The sequence below is a fragment of the Triplophysa dalaica genome, chromosome 22 (genome assembly GCF_015846415.1).
Source record: "Triplophysa dalaica isolate WHDGS20190420 chromosome 22, ASM1584641v1, whole genome shotgun sequence".
Taxonomy (NCBI): Eukaryota; Metazoa; Chordata; class Actinopteri; order Cypriniformes; family Nemacheilidae; genus Triplophysa; species Triplophysa dalaica.
In genome coordinates, this window is record NC_079563.1 from 19270773 (window position 1) to 19293608 (window position 22836).

A 22836-nucleotide genomic window follows, 5' to 3' on the forward strand; every position below is an offset into this window, starting at 1 on the left:
ATATGGTCTTGTATTATTTGTTTGCGAATGCTCCTTGTTTTGATGTTTATCTGATAGTTGAAGTCTTCAATAGTTTTCTAGTCTTGAATCTTGTTACAAAGACACCACATCATAATAGAATGTTTAATATTTGAAATATTTTGCTTAAACTCTATCTTTATTGCACATACATGTTGGTTTAGAACACATGTTTATTTTTATGCATCAAATAATTGTAGTGCGGTCAAATAAATATGGAAATTAAAAAGCAATTGATAGAAGGTGTCACCATTTAAACACACCCCGTAAAATCTAAATTGACCCTTTTTACTTGCTCAATAATATTTTTACCTTTACCCACAGTTCTTTGCCGTCTCTGTGTACTCCCTTTAGTCCAAGGGGATGAACAAAAATAAAAAGCTGCCAGTCAAAAGTAGCTGGGTATAGTAAACCTTTGTGAGAAGATTTCAGCCAATGAGATGAACAGGAGTGATAACCTCAACATTATTTACATATAATGGACCATTTATTCACCTTCACGTTGTTCAAACATGTATGTTACTCTTGCTTCATTAAAAAAACAAGAGATATTTTGAGAAATGACGTGATGGTGAGTACCACTGAGCTACAGCTCTCCTGTACCTCAGTGGTAAGAGCAAGGTTGAGGGTTCGATCCCAGGGGATTGCTCTTTCCTAAGTATAAATGTATAGGGTAATGCAATGTAAGTCGCTTTGGATAAAAGCGTGTGTCAAATGCATAAATGTAAATGATGACAGAATTTTCCTTTTAGGGGTGAACTATCCCTTCCAAATGAATTAAATTGCACTTCCTTTTTTCCACAACGTTTCTGCAGTAAATCCCAGGACTAACGTGAAGGTCATAGAACCACGCTGGCTGTGGCACATTGGTTGGTTGGAATGCCGATGCGACGGTGACACGTGAACATCTTACGCAGCTCTGAGCGAAAACGGTCATGCAGCCAAGCGTACAGAAAGGGATTGCAGCAGGATGAGCTCATCGCGCACAGGTGACACAACAGCTGGATCAACAGGAAGTGACGCTTGTTAATGAGAAGGATGTCGATGTCACGCAGCACGTTGAAGACGTGGATAGGCAGCCAGCAGACTCCAAACGCGGCCACCACCAGAGCCACCAACCTAAAGATCTTGCGTTTGCGGGCACGCTGGGCTTCGGCCTGGTCTTGCGTCCGGTGCCCGGGGGCGACGCAGTTGCGTAGTTTGACGGAGATGCACAGGTAGGACACGCAGACGGCGGATAGAGGAAGGATGTAGGTGAGGAGCAGCGTGCTGTAGGCGTAGATCAGTCGCTGGGTCTCCTGGCCTAACCAAAACTCCTCGCAGATGGTTAGACCTTCCTCTTTGAACTCCACGTGATACGTGTGGGCCACGGCGGGCACTACTAACACGCATGACAGCACCCAGATCCCAGATAGCAAATACCCACAGGCCGCCATGGAGGTGCGCTTCTTCAAAGGGTGCACGGTGGCGTAGTACCTGCAGAGAGAGCGATGAAAGATTCTGTAAATTATTCAAATTATTGCACATGATCTGATGATGAAATCAAAGTCCACTGGGGTTTCATGCTGCTGTCAAACCCATTTTAGGTTTTGTTTGTCCCTTTAAGTACACTTTCTCCCCACATTCTTATTTTACATTCTTAAAAATAAAGCTAGGTTCCAGAAGATTCTTTGTCGGTATACGGTTCTATAAAGAACATTTCTCACTCACAGAACCGTTCAGTTGAACTGTTCTTTGTAGTTGAAAAAGTGTTTTTACTTGTATTATTTTCTTATTATAATGTCGACTGTCTAAACGTCTCGTTATTAAAACATCTAAATTTTTATAAATTCTAATGTAAGTAAATCTACATTAAGTAAATGACAATGTATTTCTGATACCTTTCCATCTCATGTCAAGTTCATATGTATGTATTTTTCATCAACTTATTCAAATCATTTGTTCAAATCATTTTAGAAGCCGATTAGATATAGAAAATTAGTTTAGAGTCAATATTACTAATGTACATACCATGAAAAATGTTACATACATATTGTTTATGGGCACTAGAAATGAAAAATTCCAACAACAAATTTAGACCACTTCTGCTTCAAGGGGTCATATGGTGCGAACACATGTTTCTCTGTGTCTTTGGTGTGTTATAAGCTGCCCATCCATGTATTAGACACGTAAAATTGCAAAAGTGAAAGTGTGGGAACAAAAGAAGCATTCTATCTAAAAGTGAATGCTCACACAGACCTTCCTGAAACGCCTTGTGTAACCACACCCCCACAAATCTACGTCAGTTGGTGGTCTGATTTGACAAAGACCACCCAAATGTAAACAAAAACAAACCATAATATTCGTTTTATCCGTTTGACCGCTAATGTACATAAGTACTTCGTATTGAGAAACTATTACAGTAAAATCAAGTATTCTATATTTTCTATTTTTTCTTTTTCAAAACGACATCTTTCAAAGCTCCTTTGCAGAACTGCATGGGACTTCACTTTTTTGTGTACGAATATTATACATTTTTTTGTTTCACTTGTTGGCCTCCACATTCAGTCTTGCTAGAAGATGGTTAACAAACTTGGCTTGCTGTCCTCGAAGGGGGCTCAAACTCCGAGCTTAACCCCCCGTAATAGAATACTCCCGGCACAGAGACTTCCACTGATATAAGCTCTCAATAATGATTGCCAGGACTAAATGTTTAGGCTCCTCCCGATGATACGTTTGGAACTTCATAAATTACACAAAAAATCTCCATAAACTACCAATGCCTTTCATATCGGGTGCTTATGATGAGCAGCGAACATTTTAAAAGTCCTGAGCAGCAGCACATCAGAAAATACTTGTTTATAAAAACGTCTCCTTTTAAGCACTGTTGTCATTTGATTTCAGGGTCAAATATGACCTTGTTCATGCCAGGTTTGGGAAATCAGAAATCAGTTTGATTGCAGTCGCCGACCAACATCAAAGCACCGCAGGAAATGATGTCGTCAGTGACTGGCATTCTCACCCGACTTCTAATGACCTCCAAAGCCCTCCGATATAAAACAGACGCTCAGACAAAGCTTCCTACCGACGTCTTTCAAAACACCAACATAAGTATGTCACTCTGTACACAGAGGCATCAGAAGGTCCTTTCATCTCAAGTGACCCGAGCCACTTTAACCACACTTAGCTTTGAAATGTGTGCCGTGTAAAAGCGTCGCCATAACAGAGATCATTTGGAGGTAGGGTTGCACAAGCTCACCTGTCGACCGCAATGGCCGTAAGAGTGAACACGGACACATAAACGGTGACCGGCTGGATCAGGAACACCAGGTAGCACATGAAGCGTCCGAAGGTCCAGCCGTGGGAGCTGAAAGCGTAGGCCAGCGTGAAGGGAACGCAGGTCACGCACATCAGCATGTCCGAGAAGGCCAGGTTGCCGATGAAGAAGTTGGTGACGTTGTGCATCTTTCTCGTGCGGCAGATGACGTAGATCAGAAGGTAGTTGCCGAAGACGCCCACCAGCACCACGAGAACGTAGCAGGGTATGATGAGCGGTTTGAAGGTCTGCAGGAGGGCCACGTCCGCGAACGGGTGGTTGTGAGGGGCCGTGGTGTTCTGGACCACCGTCACCTCGTAGACTTGGTGTTCACCGGGCCAACCAGAACCCTCCATCCTCCACAAAGATCTCCAAAGTCTCCACCTGCTGGACACAAAGATCACCACTAAGCAAGCATCTGTGGATGTCGACTTTTATTCACCCTCATTTCATTCCAAACCCGTATGACTTCAATTCTTCTGCAGAAGACAAAAGAAGATATTTCGAAGAATGTCGGTAATCAAACAACATTGGACTTCCATTGTGTGAACAAAACCACTGAGACATTTTTCTAAATATCTGTTCGATATCTTTTGTTTGCAGATTTTGTATTCAATATACAGGGTTTAAATGGGTGAATAATGATGACAAAATATTTTAATGCACAGTTTCCTTACGGACGAAATGTTATTTTATACCGAAAAATTCATACTGTTTTTCAAACTGAGATCTTTGATTTGCAGATCAGGATGTCAAGCGACATCTCTTGAAAGTATTTTTTGTTGCATATACGTTTGAATGATCTACATTTGAAAAAAGCTGCTTTATAAAAGCTTCTCGAACAGCTTATTCCAGCGTGAAAGCTTTTTAACACACACAGCAGTCTGTCCCTTTCTTCCTTAGCTAATGTACTGCCACCGTCAGAGGAACAAATGATGAATGCCAGAAGGAAAATATCATTTTGTGAATGCTTTAGATGACGTTTTCCTTCACTTTGCCTGTCATTTTGTTAAATTGCCATTTGTATTCTCGGCTCTTGCCGAGGTTGATTTTGAAATGTGTGATTTACAGTCTGATGAAAGATATTCAAGGAGTGTTTTTCTACCTTGATACAGCCTTCTGAAGTAAAGTAAAGTGAAGGGAATACAAATAGATGTGACCAAAAACTACGATTGCAGACTTGATTCATTAAAATGTACAATTATGTTAAGTAGCTTTACTAAATGACATCATCAATTCTTCACTTGCCTCGTATCAGTAAATAAAACAACCAGGAAGAAGTCTAAGACCTCACTTTATGTCTGTGGGAGGGTGAGGACTGAGACAGATGCATTTTTGAGGTCATATTTCTAGTTTAAATTAACTTAATTGAGAAACACAACAGTTAACCTTATGGATCTATACAGTGACTTGACAGAGTAATTATGTTCCTTATGGTAGAGTCCGGCTGCATTCTGCTGCATTATAAATAAATCTGTTCATGTCATTGGTAATTTACCTCCTGAACCAAGAAGACACATATAGTGCTGATAAACAACATCCTTTAGCCGTGTGCACCCTGCAGAGTTCCTCAAATGATCTCTCACTCACACACACACACACACACACACACATACAAACACGCATGTGGGGTCAGTCCATTGGACATAATGAGTTGTATACTGTACAAACTGTATATTTTATCCCGTAACCAGAACCCTAAACCAAAAGATTGTAGAAAACATTTTACATTTTCAGGTTTGTCCAAAAATTATCGTTCTGTACAATTTATAAGCTTTTGTGCCTGTGAGGACCCCAAATTTGGTCCCCACAGTGACACGAGACCCCATGTATTCAGGTTTAGGTCCCCACTAACATATAAAAACCAAGTCCAGACACACACGCACACTTACTGCAAATATGCTTTTCCTTACTTCGATGTGATCCCATTATAACCTGTAATCTAAATGAAATGGAAGTTCTCTTCATAGGCATCCAAAGACATGACGGATTGGACATCTAGTGTTTGATGAATCTGAATGAATAAATCAATGAATGAGTGAATGAATTTGAAATGCTTTGATGGTAAATTACTGTTTGCATTATAGTTATTTATCTATTAGAGATCCATAGCGAATACATACAGGTGTAATGCATGCTTTATATTAGCATTAGTTTGTCACTGTTTTCATATTTCTCATATTAAAACTGTTTTAATGTTTCCTGCTAAGAAGCTATTTAACATCACTATTACTGACCAGTGAAAAACAATTCGTTTACTGTAACACACACTAAACATTTACTGTAAATGGAAGAAGTTGTCACAGAGGGAAAGCGGCAGTCTGTTTAACAGCCTTTATTTTATTTTAGAAAAATGTAAACACTTGCATAATTTAAAAAGCACAATGATTCATTTAAAGAATTTTGTTGAAAAGAAAATTGTATAAAATAGCTTACATAACAAAATATCCACATCAAATAAGATTGTTTCTAGAAACGCACAATTTCCAGGTAAAAATCCGTGCAAAACTTTACCTTTAAGGAGTGTAAAATAAACATTCGTTTACCTCCGAGAAGGAAAATAATCCTGCTTCTGAGTCCAAATACACGCGTGCACGTATCTCCTCGCGCAGCTTCTCCAAACAGCGAGTCCGGAACGCGCACCGTCTTTAAACAGCGTGTCGGGAGCGCGCACGAGCGGCGTTAACTCCGCTTCAGATCTGTGGAAGAAACACGAGGAACAAACCACATAACTCATCGTGACTGCACGTGCAAGTATTTTATCATCGTCTCTCTCTCTCTCTCTCTTTTCTTTGCACACTATAGTTTCTGTCACCTTTATCGCCGACAGAAATATCTCCTCATCCTGGTATTTAATCTCCGTCTTGTCACCTGTTTTATTCACATGACTCAACAGTCCACAAACACAGAGCTGTTTGTTTTACATGAAACTTTAAACACTTGATTTGGTGTTTGTATGTATGATGATGGAAGTTGTCTGACTAAGTTGACCCCTGCGGAACCCCCCAACCCCCCAAAGACATTCCATTATATATTGTTATAATGGGACTTTTACTGTAATGGTTTTATAGAAACCTATAATAGTCTCTACTGGTAATGTGTTGAGAACACCATTACGTCTTACTGGAATAAAGCTTAAAACACAAAGGAACTAATGTTGTAATGGTTTTTAATGGTAAACAGGTTTATATTTGCGATGGGAACCCTTAGATGGTTCAGACATTTTTGGGCATCTTGTGTGTGATTGCCTTTGGACATTGTGAAGCACTTTGGTCAACCAGGGTTGTATTTAGATGTGCTATAAACATACACTTGAACTTGAACTTGAAGGGTGCACTGTTGACATCTACAAAAGAACATTTATAAAAGAGATTTGCTAAAAGCACCCTCAGGTCACCATTCACTTATAACAGGGCAAACTTGAATCAATTTGTGTTACTTTTGTGATTAGTTTTAGACGACGAGCTGTTTTACTTTCATGACTTGTGTGTAGATCAAACATGAATTATTATTATGCATCATTTCAGCATTTTTGTATATCGGTGCCGTCCAGAACTTACGGCTCGAGGGAACACCATTGTGTAGGACATCAGCGAGTGCTGTTATTGTTAAATGTAATATCAAATTGGTCTGTGCATTATCAGAATAACACAGGGCATGAGCATTTACCTGTACATTAGTGTATATGAATCATCAATCAACATACCCATTTCTGCTTCCATAATATTCACAACGGAGGCACATTTTCCAATTTATATTAGGCATTGATTTATTCTTTTATTAGAGAAACACATCTCCGTGCCAAATTGTCTATTACATTCTCTCTGTTCTCATGCCGTACTCTTATGACTTGTTTATGTTACGCAAGTATCTGTTAGTGTTTTCGCATATGCCTCATTTTGATGCAGTTTTCTTAAATATGATTTGTGTACTTTGCTTTTTAATGTTGCAAAAAGGTTTGACTACATCCCCTTTGTTCATTAGAATCTACAATGTATGCTTATCCACATTCTTTATAGGGTTTGTTTTTCCAAAAAATGAGATTGCATATATTTAAAACACAATATATATATACAGTATATAGCTTGTAAGTGTGGTCCAGTAGGAAGGCACGCTGTGTATGTGACTCTGTTTTGGCATGATTGGGAATAATTTACTGTAATGTATGATTTCCATAATAGCTGGGCAGCCTGCAGTGCTTTATGATCATGGACTCATGCGGTTGGCTTTGTATTTGCATAAGAGCTTCTATACTTGCCCTCCAATAACAAAAAAATATATAATAAAAAATACTGCAGCCTCTTTCAAATGCAAATACAGCATGAACTGTCGTATTTCATTTCATCATATTTAATAAAGGCTGAGCAGGTGAATGACTTCTTTGCCATTTTAATATTTTGGAGTTTAACTCAATTGAAGTTCTTCATCGTTTTTGAAAAAAAAAGTTTTTTAATTAATTTGACTGTGGCCTTTAATTTCGATTCATTTCAATCAGTTCCCTCTGATAAAGCCAATAGCCTGCTAACAGCGGATGTGATCATTACGCTCGGCGCTTGTCTTTTTCTTGTGGAACATTAATTATTTCCTTCGATTTCAATGCGGGGCGTCATCATTTTGAATACACGGAACCATGGCAGACTCATCAAATCTATTATGAGAAATTGCGTCTTCCTGTTAAAGTGCACTTTTCATCCTCTATCATGACTAACCCTCATCCATTTTGCACTTTAGTGGTCATAGCTCCCAGCTATCCTCATTTTGATTGCATGTTCACGTAGACGGACGCAGCAAGTGTCCTTTATTTCTGTACAATCTCATTACTGCTCGTCTCAATTCATATTCTCTTCTTCCACCCAACCAATACATCTCCTCTATTTCCATATTCTTTCATCTGTTCTCTGGGCTTCACTCTTTAGCTTACTGTGTCCCAGTGGAGAATTAAATTAAAGGTCTTTGTTTATAGGATATATTGGATGGATTAAAACAAAATGTGTTTAGAACATCTCGTGAGATTACTGAAATCATTGTAATGATATCCACTAATCCGCCATTTCCATTACTATGGGAAGTTATCAAGTTTATAATTGTGGATTGGATACGGTGGTCGTCTCTGGTCTGAATGCCCTTTGGGTTTTATTGAACGTCCCTGTCATGAATCAGACCTGATGAGAATGAACGATGAAACAGAGCGTGTCTTTGGAGGGTTTTCTCTTTTTGCTATCGTTCTTTAATAGCCTGCGTGATATTCAACACACACGCGTGTGTGACAAGTTCTACAAGCGCTGATATTTTACCTCCGGTCAGTGATATGAATTGTGGTGCTCGTCCGGATGAGTGTACGTGCATTCATGCACGCTTTCTGGTGCTGTTCTGTTAAAAGAAATTAATAATACAGACAAGGTTTTCAGTTCCATAAGAGCTTTGAATTGTTCTGGGATCAGTCTGTTTTTCAGCTCTGACCTTGTCTCATTCACCATTACAAGTTGTGTGGATGATGTTGATGGAACGGGTTGGTACTCCACATATTCTAAAGACCTGTTCACACCAAATAAATAATGAAAACAAGTATATTAGCATTCACACCTCTTGACAAGAACGTAAATAGTATTCTAGACTTCAATGTAGTGATATTATTTATCAGATGGAATTGAAAGTGATCCCAACAACTGTTCCTTTGTACCGGTCTTGTTGACGTTGATTCTGTTTAACGTAAAAAGATTTTTGAAACTCCATCTTTTTACTTATTGTCCTTTAACGTGAACGGGTCTTAAAGGAACAGTTCACCCTTAAATGAAAATTCTGACTTCATTTACTCACCCTCAGGTTTTTACAAATCAACATACATTTCTTAGTTCTGATGAACACAGAGAAAGATATCCAAACAGTTCTCGGCCACTGTTGACTACCATAGTAGGAAAAAATGCTTTGTAAATTTCAAAGGAAGATATTTGGAAGAATGTAGGAAAGGGCACTTTCACTATCAACTGTCATTTTTCCTACTATGGTAGTCAATCGTGGAAAATTCTTCCAAATATCTTTCTCCGTGCTAATCAGAACAAAGTGTATGCAGATTTTGGAACAACTTGAGGAAGAGTAAATGATGACAGAATTTTTATTTTTGGTTGAACTGTCCCTTTAACAAATCACTTTGTACATGACAGACGTTAAAATGTATATGCGTACATGGCGTTCCTGATGAACACATGGCCATGCTTGTTATCCTTGTTTTCTTGTCTAGAAAAAGTTTGTTTTTTACATTATAAAGTACATTATAAAATATGCAGAACATTTTTTATTTGATCCGTTTTTATATGCAAATGACACTGAAAGAGACCATAGCTAAAAATCTATTGTAACACTTGACTGACCAACTTAAAATTATTTTAACATTTTAAAATGATAAAACCATTACAGATACTTTACAGACACATGTACTGTAGCCCTTATGTGATAATTATAACTGTTAATGTTGCAACTGACCAATCAAATCAATTATACCTGAGAGAGCTGATCAGTCAACTACAACCTGAAGGGGGCATTAATATACCATAAAATTGTGAACACATAGAGACCATGTAAAATAAACCAATGACCTGATTGTTTAATTATTCCTCCCACTAATATCTTGTTTATTTGTTAATTTACTGTACATTTACATTATTTTATTTAAAAAAACAATGATGCACAGGTGCAGGACGGCTCTGCTTGAACTTGCATCAGAGAAGTAGAAATCAGTGAATAAAAGGAGCTATTATAAGTCCTGATGAGTGAACATTTCACCTGAAAGGCTCGGCTGGTTCTTTGCGGGCAATCAGACCCGTGAAACATACAGGCTTTTAGCTCGAGACTACATACAGTATATACCTTCATACAAAAAATGAGTTTTTTTGGAAAGCAATTAGACATTCAGAAAGATCTTTTAGCATCAGACTATTTCCTCCAAAAATCAATGAAAGGAGGGAGAGACAGGTGGTGATTTTCTGTTGGATTTAAGCAGAAATGTCAGGGTGTTGTAGGTTTGCCAATATTAAGACACTTTTTAATCCATCAAACTACATTTCTTAAAGGAACAGTTCACCTTCAAAACGAAAATTCTTTCATTATTTTAAGCCCATCTTGTCTTTTCAAACATGTCATTTCAAACAATATCTTCTTTTAACCTTTTCACTTCAATTGTACAGACACAAAACCAAGTCAATGGGGACCAACGGTTTTTCGTTACCAACATTCTTCGAAATGCCTTTTTTTTGCTCTTCAAAAGAAAGTAAGTCATGCATGCTTGAAACGACAGGGTGATCATATTATGACAGAATTTTCATTTTGGGTGAACTATCCCTTTAAGTGTTCAAAAAAAATGAATCGTTTGAATAAATGATTCATCAGAATGACTCCCCAATGTTCCTTAAAGAATTGATTTAAAAAAAATTATTTATGAAAAATGAAACACTGTAGCATTATTAAAAACAAAAAATTGCAAACATGTGGTTAAGTAATATTTGTCATTTTAGTTGGTTATCTAACTATTCAAAAGTTGAGCATGTTCACCAAACTTTCCTGTAGCTCCCTAGTGAGAGCGTGCCGCTAGTAGCCAAGGTCATGAGTCCGATTCCATTTATTGCAGATGAATGAAATGTAAGTCGCTTTGTAAAAAGTATAAATAATAAAAAAACTCTTCTAGGTGTCATAACTTTGGCTGTTCACTGGATGTGGTATTCTGGACAGGATTTAAAACATTCTCAATTATGCTGTTTGTGTTTATTTGTGATTAAACCTTTGGCCTGTTTTAGATGCTGTGAAGTACGGAAAACTTCTGTGATGCTACTCTTCAATAAGGCTAAAACTATATTTTGCTTTCTTGTATCAACAACAATTTGATGACCAGTTAAGATAATGTGGCAGAAGAGATGAAAATTTCTCATATTTATTTATGTGTATATTCATTGAAAACATCTACATGTATAATAACACTGATGCTTACTGTAATAAATAACTAGGGAAGGAACATGAATGTCGTGTCACATGACTTCATCATATTAGGTTTAATTCAGTGTTATGCAAAACAACCACCACTGTGCTAACAAACCACAAAGAGGAACCTTATTTAAGTTCCATCAGCGCTTTGTTTGACATGAATAAAATCAAGTTTTCAGTCAACTTTGAATTGGATTGCATTTTTAAAAACGAATTATACATCAAGTTTATATGTTGCAAAACAGCTGCCTTCAGAAGACCAGAATCGTCATGCGATGTTGTGACCTTTCGGAGAATGGAGTACGTGACAAATCTCACGTCGTCTGAAGAACTGTGTTCAGTTGAGATTCATCAAACTAATGCGTTTTATTATAGTCTGGCTGTCTCTGTGCGTATTTGTTCATTTGACATGACAATGACTTTCACATCCAGAACAGACCAATTAAAATGACTCATTTCCTATGTGATGTCATTAAGTTATAGATAGAAGAAAATGTTTTTTGCTGCTTGTCCAATTTGATTAATTTAAATAAGTTAAATCAACATTGTTTTTGTACAATTTCAGTTATGTAACTTTGTTGTTGGCACTACATACATGATTTGTGTTGTGTTAACATATAATTGATACAACTAGGCAGAGGATTTATATTTCCTAGCATACTTAGCGTAAGACTGCATTTTGAGAGTTTTTGTTTTTTTATGTGTTTTTCAGTGAAGAGAAACACTTGTTAGGGTTTAATGTTCGTTTATCTTTGAGAATTAGAGGAGTTTGTTATATTTGTAAGCTTTGTGGTTACCATTATTTAGTAAAGCGTTTCCTTTGCTTAGGTAGTTGACGCTAAAATATTTGAAGCTTGGTTAACTACATAACATGTTAGAAATGAAAGAAAATGAAAGAAACATAACTAAAAACACTTATGTTGAGAACGTGAAATGAAAATATGAAACATTAACATATCAAAATCATCTTTGTTTAACAAACATAAATTCGGCAACTTCAGTATAATGAAATTATGATGAGTTAACATTACTTTATTATGTGCAACCGATGTGCATCATTTTTTCATGTTAATCCAACAGATTTTCTTTTCAGTGTAAAACAAAACTGAATTCATATTTAAAATACAGAGATAAGTAAATTTAACCCTGAGTGATTTTTTTTTTACTTAAATGCACTTTTATTCTTTTTAAAGGTTTGCACAGTTCATAGTGCTGGATGAAAATAGGAGTTTAACTCCAAAATGAGAGAAATCCGTTTTTAAAAATGTGCAAAAATATGTTTTTTTTATTGAGCAAACATTGCAATTAATATAAATCAAACTGAAGTTCATTTTGATTTGATTAAAGCCATAATAACTCAAACAGAAAAAATCAGGTAACTAACACAATAAAAACATGATAACATTATAAAAAACATGCTTTTTGAATTTTTGAACTCATTTTGGAAACAAGCTCTTCAAAAGTACTCCAAAGAAAAAGGTGTGAAATCGTACATTGTGTTTTTTTTTGTTTTCATATACTGCATCATGCTTGCATTTATCCATTCTGTCGATATTTTTAAATCAGCTTTCTGGTGAAGGGTTTTTTTCACCGGTATGGTGGTGCTATGATCAGAAGATCAATAGAAGTTTGTCTCCACCACTAAACGTAGCAGATAGCAAAATATATTACCATTTTATCTAAAGACCCGTCTCTTCATTCAGACTTGTTTGACCTTGGTTGCAATATTTCAAGATGAAAGTCTTTGCTCGTTGAAATGTGGCTGTAGATGTCAGGTGAACGTCTGTTTCGTTTACAGATATCGATCCACTTCAAAACGTGTCTGTTTCATCTGTGGGCAGTACTCAGAATTCTATCACAAACCTTTTGCAGACCCACCCAATATATTTAATATATCTCTTCTTGATTTATGCAGGTTGAGGTTCCTGTGTTATGGTCTTGTTTTTGATATCACTTTTCTGCATCGCTTTTTCCTTTTGTCTCTGGTTTGTCTCTGTTCTGCACGTAGTCTGATTGTTTTGGTTGCAAGTAGGGTACAGTTAAGATCCCTTGAAAACATGGGAGCTGTTTTCCATCATCAGCGAGCCTGTGGGAGGAAAATAATGATGAACTCATTCAACCTTTGAACTAGAAATCAACATAGTGTGTGTTAGTGTTTTGTTCACACACAAAATGTACGTATTTGCGATTATACGTCTCAATGACATCAGAGGGATTTGCGGTATAACGTTTCTCAGATGTGTTTGTATCTGCGGATTTTAAACTGTCCACTCCAATCATCATTTTCTGTGTAATGCGTGCACCAAGGAATGATGTCTGATCCTTTCCGGCAGAAGATGAATGTTTTTGATTAAAGCAAACGCAAATTGAACTCAAATTTTGATCCAGACCAGTCCAGTAATTTTCTGCCTGACCAAAGGTTCTCCTCTTTTATTCTCTTTTACTGTTTTTTATTTATATGCTATTTATTCCTATTTATTATAGTTGGCATACATATTTTAACTGATATATTTCTAATATATATTGAGCTTTTTAAATACTGTGTCTGGTCATTTCAAATTACGTGCGATAACATTTATAAGTGACTCGGCTTGAAATAAAAATATATATATTTGATAAAAATGGAAGAAATTGAGTATAAATGAATGTTAAAAATATTACTTTTTAAAAAATATTTAACTTATTAAGATAAAAGCACTATACAGACCTATAGAGACCTTCTTAACGGAAAGACTCTTGTTGCTTTAGGTGAAAATCAATATTATATTGTTTTCCTATAGAGACCTTCTTAATGGAAAGTCTTTTGTTGCTTTAGGTGAAAATCAATATTATATTCTTGTCCTATAGAGACCTTCTTAACGGAAAATCTTTTGTTGCTTTAGGTGAAAATCAATTTTATATTCTGGTCCTATAGAGACCTTCTTCATGGAATATCTTTTGTTGCTTTAGGTGAAAATCAATTTTATATTCTGGTCCTATAGAGACCTTCTTCATGGAAAGTCTTTTGTTGCTTTAGGTGAAAATCAATATTATATTCTTGTCCTATAGAGACCTTCTTAACGGAAAATCTTTTGTTGCTTTAGGTGAAAATCAATTTTATATTCTGGTCCTATAGAGACCTTCTTCATGGAATATCTTTTGTTGCTTTAGGTGAAAATCAATTTTATATTCTGGTCCTATAGAGACCTTCCTCATGGAAAGTCTTTTGTTGCTTTAGGTGAAAATCAATATTATATTCTTGTCCTATAGAGACCTTCTTAACGGAAAGACTCTTGTTGCTTTAGGTGAAAATCAATATTATATTGTTTTCCTAAAGAGACCTTCTTAATGGAAAGTCTTTTGTTGCTTTAGGTGAAAATCAATATTATATTGTTTTCCTATAGAGACCTTCTTAATGGAAAGTCTTTTGTTGCTTTAGGTGAAAATCAATATTATATTGTTTTCCTATAGAGACCTTCTTCATGGAATATCTTTTGTTGCTTTAGGTGAAAATCAATATTATATTCTTGTCTAATAGAGACCTTCTTAACGGAAAGACTCTTGTTGCTTTAGGTGAAAATCAATATTATATTCTGGTCCTATAGAGACCTTCTTAATGGAAAGTCTTTTGTTGCTTTAGGTGAAAATCAATATTATATTCTGGTCCTATAGAGACCTTCTTAATGGAAAGTCTTTTGTTGGTTTAGGTGAAAATCAATATTATATTCTGGTCCAAAAGAGACCTTCTTAATGGAAAGTCTTTTGTTGCTTTAGGTGAAAATCAATATTATATTCTGGTCCTATAGAGACCTTCTTAATGGAAAGTCTTTTGTTGCTTTAGGTGAAAATCAATATTATATTCTGGTCCTATAGAGACCTTCTTAATGGAAAGTCTTTTGTTGCTTTAGGTGAAAATCAATATTATATTCTTGTCCTATAGAGACCTTCTTAATGGAAAGTCTTTTGTTGGTTTAGGTGAAAATCAATATTATATTCTGGTCCAAAAGAGACCTTCGTCATGGAAAATCTTTTGTTGCTTTAGGTGAAAATCAATTTTATATTCTGGTCCTATAGAGACCTTCTTCATGGAATATCTTTTGTTGCTTTAGGTGAAAATCAATATTATATTCTGGTCCTATAGAGACCTTCTTCATGGAAAGTTTTTTGTTGCTTTAGGTGAAAATCAATTTTATATTCTGGTCCTATAGAGACCTTCTTCATGGAAAATCTTTTGTTGCTTTAGGTGAAAATCTATTTTATATTCTGGTCCTATAGAGACCTTCTTCATGGAATATCTTTTGTTGCTTTAGGTGAAAATCAATTTTATATTCTGGTCCTATAGAGACCTTCGTCATGGAAAGTCTTTTGTTGCTTTAGGTGAAAATCAATATTATATTCTTGTCCTATAGAGACCTTCTTAACGGAAAGACTCTTGTTGCTTTAGGTGAAAATCAATTTTATATTCTGGTCCTATAGAGACCTTCTTCATGGAAAGTCTTTTGTTGCTTTAGGTGAAAATCAATATTATATTCTGGTCCTATAGAGACCTTCTTCATGGAAAATCTTTTGTTGCTTTAGGTGAAAATCTATTTTATATTCTGGTCCTATAGAGACCTTCTTCATGGAATATCTTTTGTTGCTTTAGGTGAAAATCAATATTATATTCTGGTCCTATAGAGACCTTCTTCATGGAATATCTTTTGTTGCTTTAGGTGAAAATCAATTTTATATTCTGGTCCTATAGAGACCTTCTTAGTGGAAAGTCTTTTGTTGCTTTAGGTGAAAATCAATATTATATTCTTGTCCTATAGAGACCTTCTTAACGGAAAGACTCTTGTTGCTTTAGGTGAAAATCAATATTATATTGTTTTCCTATAGAGACCTTCTTAATGGAAAGACTCTTGTTGCTTTAGGTGAAAATCAATATTATATTCTGGTCCTATAGAGACCTTCTTAACGGAAAGACTTTTGTTGCTTAAGGTGAAAATCAATATTATATTGTTTTCCTATAGAGACCTTCTTAATGGAAAATCTTTTGTTGCTTTAGGTGAAAATCAATATTATATTCTGGTCCTATAGAGACCTTCTTAACGGAAAGTCTTTTGTTACTTTAGGTGAAAATCAATATTATATTCTTGTCCTATAGAGACCTTCTTAATGGAAAGACTCTTGTTGCTTTAGGTGAAAATCAATATTATATTCTGGTCCTATAGAGACCTTCTTAATGGAAAGACTCTTGTTGCTTTAGGTGAAAATCAATATTATATTGTTTTCCTATAGAGACCTTCTTAATGGAAAGACTCTTGTTGCTTTAGGTGAAAATCAATATTATATTCTTGTCCTATAGAGACCTTCTTAACGGAAAATCTTTTGTTGCTTTAGGTGAAAATCAATATTATATTCTTGTCCTATAGAGACCTTCTTAATGGAAAATCTTTTGTTGCTTTAGGTGAAAATCAATATTATATTCTGGTCCTATAGAGACCTTCTTAACGGAAAATCTTTTGTTGCTTTAGGTGAAAATCAATTTTATATTCTGGTCCTATAGAGACCTTCTTAACGGAAAATCTTTTGTTGCTTTAGGTGAAAATCAATATTATATTCTGGTCCTATAGAGACCTTCTTAACGGAAAATCTTTTGTTGCTTTAGGTGAAAATCAATATTATATTGTTTTCCTATAGAGACCTTCTTAATGGAAAGACTCTTGTTGCTTTAGGTGAAAATCAATATTATATTCTTGTCCTATAGAGACCTTCTTAACGGAAAATCTTTTGTTGCTTTAGGTGAAAATCAATATTATATTGTTTTCCTATAGAGACCTTCTTAATGGAAAGACTCTTGTTGCTTTAGGTGAAAATCAATATTATATTCTTGTCCTATAGAGACCTTCTTAACGGAAAATCTTTTGTTGCTTTAGGTGAAAATCAATATTATATTCTGGTCCTATAGAGACCTTCTTCATGGAATATCTTTTGTTGCTTTAGGTGAAAATCAATATTATATTCTGGTCCTATAGAGACCTTCTTCATGGAAAGTCTTTTGTTGCTTTAGGTGAAAATCAACATTATATTCTTGTCCTATAGAGACCTTCTTAACGGAAAATCTTTTGTTGCTTTAGGTGAAAATCAACATTATATTCTGGTCCTAAAGAGACCTTCTTAACGGAAAATCTTTTGTTGCTTTAGGTGAAAATCAATATTATATTGTTTTCCTATAGAGACCTTCTTAATGGAAAGTCTTTTGTTGCTTTAGGTGAAAATCAATATTATATTCTGGTCCTAAAGAGACCTTCTTAACGGAAAATCTTTTGTTGCTTTAGGTGAAAATCAATATTATATTCTTGTCCTATAGAGACCTCCTTCATGGAAAATCTTTTGTTGCTTTAGGTGAAAATAAATATTATATTGTTTTCCTGTAGAGACCTTCTTAACGGAAAATCTTTTGTTGCTTTAGGTGAAAATCAATATTATATTCTTGTCCTATAGAGACCTCCTTCATGGAAAATCTTTTGTTGCTTTAGGTGAAAATAAATATTATATTGTTTTCCTATAGAGACCTTCTTAATGGAAAGTCTTTTGTTGCTTTAGGTGAAAATCAATATTATATTCTTGTCCTATAGAGACCTCCTTCATGGAAAATCTTTTGTTGCTTTAGGTGAAAATAAATATTATATTGTTTTCCTGTAGAGACCTTCTTAACGGAAAATCTTTTGTTGCTTTAGGTGAAAATCAATATTATATTCTTGTCCTATAGAGACCTCCTTCATGGAAAATCTTTTGTTGCTTTAGGTGAAAATAAATATTATATTGTTTTCCTGTAGAGACCTTCTTAACGGAAAAACTTTTGTTGCTTTAGGTGAAAATCAATATTATATTGTTTTCCTATAGAGACCTTCTTAATGGAAAGTCTTTTGTTGCTTTAGGTGAAAATCAATATTATATTGTTTTCCTATAGAGACCTTCTTAACGGAAAATCTTTTGTTGCTTTAGGTGAAAATCAATATAATATTATTTTTCTATAGAGACCTTCTTAACGGAAAAACTTTTGTTGCTTTAGGAGAAAATCAATATTATATTCTGGTCCTATAGAGACCTTCTTCATGGAAAGTCTTTTGTTGCTTTAGGTGAAAATCAATTTTATATTCTGGTCCTATACAGACATTCTTCATGGAAAATCTTTTGTTGCTTTAGGTGAAAATCAATATTATATTGTTTTCCTATAGAGACCTTCTTAACGGAAAATCTTTTGTTGCTTTAGGTGAAAATCAATATTATATTCTTTTTCTATAGAGACCTTCTTCATGGAAAAACTTTTGTTGCTTTAGGTGAAAATCAATTTTATATTCTGGTCCTATAGAGACATTCTTAATGGAAAGTCTTTTGTTGCTTTAGGTGAAAATCAATATTATATTGTTTTCCTATAGAGACCTTCTTCATGGAATATCTTTTGTTGCTTTAGGTGAAAATCAATATTATATTCTTTTTCTATAGAGACCTTCTTAATGGAAAGTCTTTTGTTGCTTTAGGTGAAAATCAATATTATATTATTTTTCTATAGAGACCTTCTTAATGGAAAATCTTTTGTTGCAATGGGTGAAAATCATCCAGCACACCTCTTCTCAACAACCCACACATCTTATGTCGCAGGCATGAAATTGTCACATTTGGGTAATGGATTTTAGCAATACGGCGCATATTTTCTCTTACTGTACCTTTTGTCTGCTGCATGTCAACTTTGAACTTCATGTCCTAAATGAGCTTCTGTCTCTGCGTCTTTGAAATCAACACACAAGCTTGCGCTCTGTGCCACAGTTGTGTTTTTATGAGCTAAGCAAACCATTCTCACAGAGCTGTTTCTGTGAATGCACAAGGTCAGTGTCTGTAGGTGTTGGCGCATGCCGTCACTATCCAACCGTTTGATTTTGCATCCTAGAAGGTTCTTAAAGGCGGTCCGGTACTCCGGACTGTGGCAGTATATGAGGGGGTTCAGGCCTGAATTAACGTAGCCCATCCAGTTAAAAAACAAAAAGACGTGTTGTGACAGCACCTTGCTGTTGAAGGCTTTTATGATGTTAAAGAGGAAGAAGGGAAGCCAACAGAGAATGAAAAGGCCCATTATAATCCCCAGTGTCTTGAGCGCCTTGTGTTCCTTAACAATGTGCTTCAACGGCCTACAGCTGGGTCTCCGATCATCTATGTCCGCAGGAAGCGGACTTTCGCAAGACTCGTTAGTTTTATACTGTTTTTCCGAGTCTTCCACAGAAATGTTTAGAAAGCGCTGTCTGTCCTTATGGATTCGCTTCAGCTGTTTGGTCGCAATGGCAAACACCTTCCCGTACACGAAGACCATGATGACCAGGGGCACGTAGAAGGACACGACAGAGGAGCAGATGGCATAGGTCTTGTTGGTATGGAAGTCACAGCAATATGGGTTGTCGTAACAATCTCTGCTGTAGTTGTCGGAGGCACGAGAATGATGGTTCATGATCGGCACGAAGGAAATGAGAGACGACACCATCCACACCACGCACACGATGTAGCCAACTCGGGGTTTGTCCAGGAGAACCTGGTGCTTGAGGGGCTTGGTCACCGCAACGTAACGCTCCACGGCGATGGCACACAGGGTCTGGATGCTGGCTGTGACGCAGAGAACGTCCACAGATGTCCACAGGTCGCAAACCGTGGAACCCAAAAGCCATTTTCCGGTGACCACCACGCTGGCGCTTAAGGGTTGCACCACGCAACCCATAATGAGGTCTGCAACGGCCATGGAAATGATGAAGACGTTGGTGGGGGTTTGCAACTGAGGGGTGTGAGCGATAGCCACGATGACCAGCAGGTTTCCCATCACTGTGAAGAAGATGACCAGCGCTAGAGCAAACACAAGCAGGGGGTGAAAGTTGCCGCTCATTCTCGGGGAAGGTCTTGAACGGAAAAAGTTAAGGGAGATTTCAGTAATCCTTTACATGCCCGATGAACGTCCTAGTCGGAGCTGTCGCCAACAAATGATGCCTTTAGAAGAAAATTCCACCTTAAATGTAAAAATGATCTCAGCAAGCCGCTCATTTCCGCTGTTGATTTGACGTGAAATGACTTTGCATGGAGAGCTGAATGGTTGAGCAAGACTTGATTTATTTCACATACTAGGAGGAGCTTTCGGTGGGCAGGAGATCTGTTTGGTAAAAACAAATGTTGCTGTGAGAAAGGCGTTGCTGTCATTTCGCGTCCTTTCTTGATTTTATATCAAAGAGCTGATCTTAACTCAAGCGCTTCTTCATCAAAACATCCCCATTCTTCCCAGATTAAGTCTGTTAAAGCTGTTTTGGAACGGCTTTGTTTTGTGATTAAAGAACAATGATATTGAAAGTTTAACAAATATTCTTTACTATTATATGAGCGTTCTTCAAAATATATATTTTTTGTGTTCTGCAGAAGAAAGCAAGTCATGCAGGTTTGAAATGACAAGACAGTGAGTAACAGATGAAAGAAATTTCATTCTTGGGGCCAACTATCACTTTTTTTCATTGAAGGAGATGATGTCTCTTAAAGGACTTATTCTAATATGCAAATAATATACGCCCATATAATAGTAAAGAATATTTGTTAAGCTTTCATGATCATCGTTCTTTAATCACAAAACAAAACCGTTCCGAAACAGCTTTAATAGACTTAATCTGGAAAAAGAATGAGGATGTTTTGATGAAGAAGTGCTTGAGTTAAGATCAGCTCTTTGATATAAAATCAAATAAGGAGACGAAATGGCAGCAATACCTTTGAAAGGAAAAGACTAATAGATGAAAGAAACTTTTACAAAACTCTTGCTGCAGAAACTTTGTAAAAGCATTTACATGCTGCAAGTCAAACAATATGAGGTTCAGTTTAACACTTTTATGATGTACTAAAGCAAGCTTACCCATGCGATTACTTCCTCTCTCAGATTATCTTCAATAATTTATGCTCTTCGCTGTGATGGGAGGTTGAAATGGCGTTCGTTTTAATCTCTTATCTTCCATTATCGTGCCTATAAGCTTTGATCCCTTTGTGCAACATTTCATTGTACTTTCCCACGCTTCTTTACATCTATGTGAACAAAGTGTTCTGAAAGACGCAGGATATAATGCGGTCTGTGGTGGGCACCTTACAGCTGCCCATATCTACTTCCTGTGCTTTCGAACATAAACACAAACTTGCAGTTCTAATGGTCTTCTTTTATACATATCTGTATTTATTCTGTGAAGTGTTATTCCTATGCACCATGGGTCTGAGAGTAATGCAGTTTCAATATATGTGTGTACTGTATATGTGGCAGAATTGACAATAAAGCAGGCTTTGACTTTATAAAAGTCACAAATTAATTAATTTATTTTTAACCAGGATTTTTGTGGCCTTTATAGCAGCATAAAGGTAAAGAAGCTCAAAACAACACCCAAATAATTTATTTAAAAGAAAATTGGATAAAAGGGATATTTGCATAATTTCTATAGATCAAAGCAGCCGTTATTAATCTTAATGTTAATCAAATGACTTATAACAAGGTCAGAAAGGTGAACTTTATGCTTGCACTATATATACGGTTTCATCTCAACAACATAAACAAACGTTACTGCGCATGCACACTTTTGTGACCCCTCCTCAGCTTCCGGTGAACTTTCACAATCAATAGAGTGCCTGTAGATAATAACAATGAAAAGAAACTGAGAAGAACCGTGACTTGGCTAAACTTGCCTCTCTGATATTTTTTATTTAATAAAAATCTGCCAAACTCAACCGCTAGATGTCAGTGTACCATATGGTTCGTTTAAATGAGTCAAAACTACAGGACCAAGTCAACAAATTGTTTATTTAATACAATTATTACACAGTACAATAATAATTCAAATTGATATTAACACACATTAAATAAAATATAAATAATTGGACACTAGCCAAACACACACCGGAAGTTAACTGGGGGTTAGACGCGCGCGCCTCTGATGAAGTGTGAAAGCTATACAGTAACATATATTCACTCTTAACAGTGTAAATATTTTATGCTAGATGTTCAATATTTTTTATTGTTTTTATTCAGGGTGACAGTTGACCGTTATTATAAACCGCAGTAATGGCAGAATGTTCCCCTCCTGAAACCGGTTTGTTTCCTGTGTTGATGCGTTTTAGATTCAGTTTTGTTTGCACCACACACAGGACTCGAGCGTGCAGAGCAGCAGGGAGGATGCGCGCTGAAAGGTTTCTGGAAGCAGTGTTTGATATTCACCTCATGTTTCAGCAGTTCGATGTCTCACAGACAGGTCATGTTATAAACCCCGCAACCTGGTAGTTTAACACTGAAGGTCTTTAGCCTCCGTGAGTGTTTACGCATAGAAACACATACACAGACATAAAGAGACCATTTACAGTCTCGTTTCTCACTTTGGACACAGGAAAAAATGGGGCAAGTTTTAAAAAATGCAGACACCTGCAAATTGACAAGCATGAGGAAAACTACGAAGTTATGGGAAGAAATTGCATCGCCTCCAGTGATGGAGGCTTATTTATGCTGTAGGCCATTGTTTGCGTCATCATCGTAGCGTAAC

The 22836-nt window shown here is 36.2% G+C and overlaps 2 protein-coding genes across 8 annotated transcripts; both read right to left on the reverse strand.

The window, feature by feature from the left end:
- Positions 1-117: 117 nt before the first annotated feature.
- Positions 118-5989, reverse strand: prlhr2b (prolactin releasing hormone receptor 2b). 7 transcript variants are annotated; one of them, XM_056737490.1, is made up of 4 exons: positions 5860-5930; positions 5227-5327; positions 3257-3697; positions 118-1494 (listed from the first exon to the last, which is right to left on the reverse strand). In XM_056737490.1, exons 3-4 carry the CDS (start codon positions 3667-3669, stop codon positions 858-860), a joined length of 1050 nt encoding a protein of 349 aa, XP_056593468.1. In that variant the 5' UTR covers positions 3670-3697; positions 5227-5327; positions 5860-5930; the 3' UTR covers positions 118-857. The 7 variants fall into 7 exon arrangements, with proteins under 7 accessions (XP_056593468.1, XP_056593464.1, XP_056593467.1 ...); XM_056737486.1 differs by having other exon boundaries at positions 3257-3700; XM_056737489.1 differs by having other exon boundaries at positions 5206-5327.
- Positions 5990-12641: 6652 nt separating this feature from the next.
- Positions 12642-21323, reverse strand: adrb3b (adrenoceptor beta 3b). Its single transcript, XM_056736670.1, has 3 exons — positions 21177-21323; positions 18976-20435; positions 12642-13370 (listed from the first exon to the last, which is right to left on the reverse strand). The coding sequence occupies exon 2, from the start codon at positions 20172-20174 to the stop codon at positions 18993-18995; it is 1182 nt and encodes a 393-aa protein (XP_056592648.1). The 5' UTR covers positions 20175-20435; positions 21177-21323; the 3' UTR covers positions 12642-13370; positions 18976-18992.
- Between the last annotated feature and the right edge of the window lie 1513 nt (positions 21324-22836).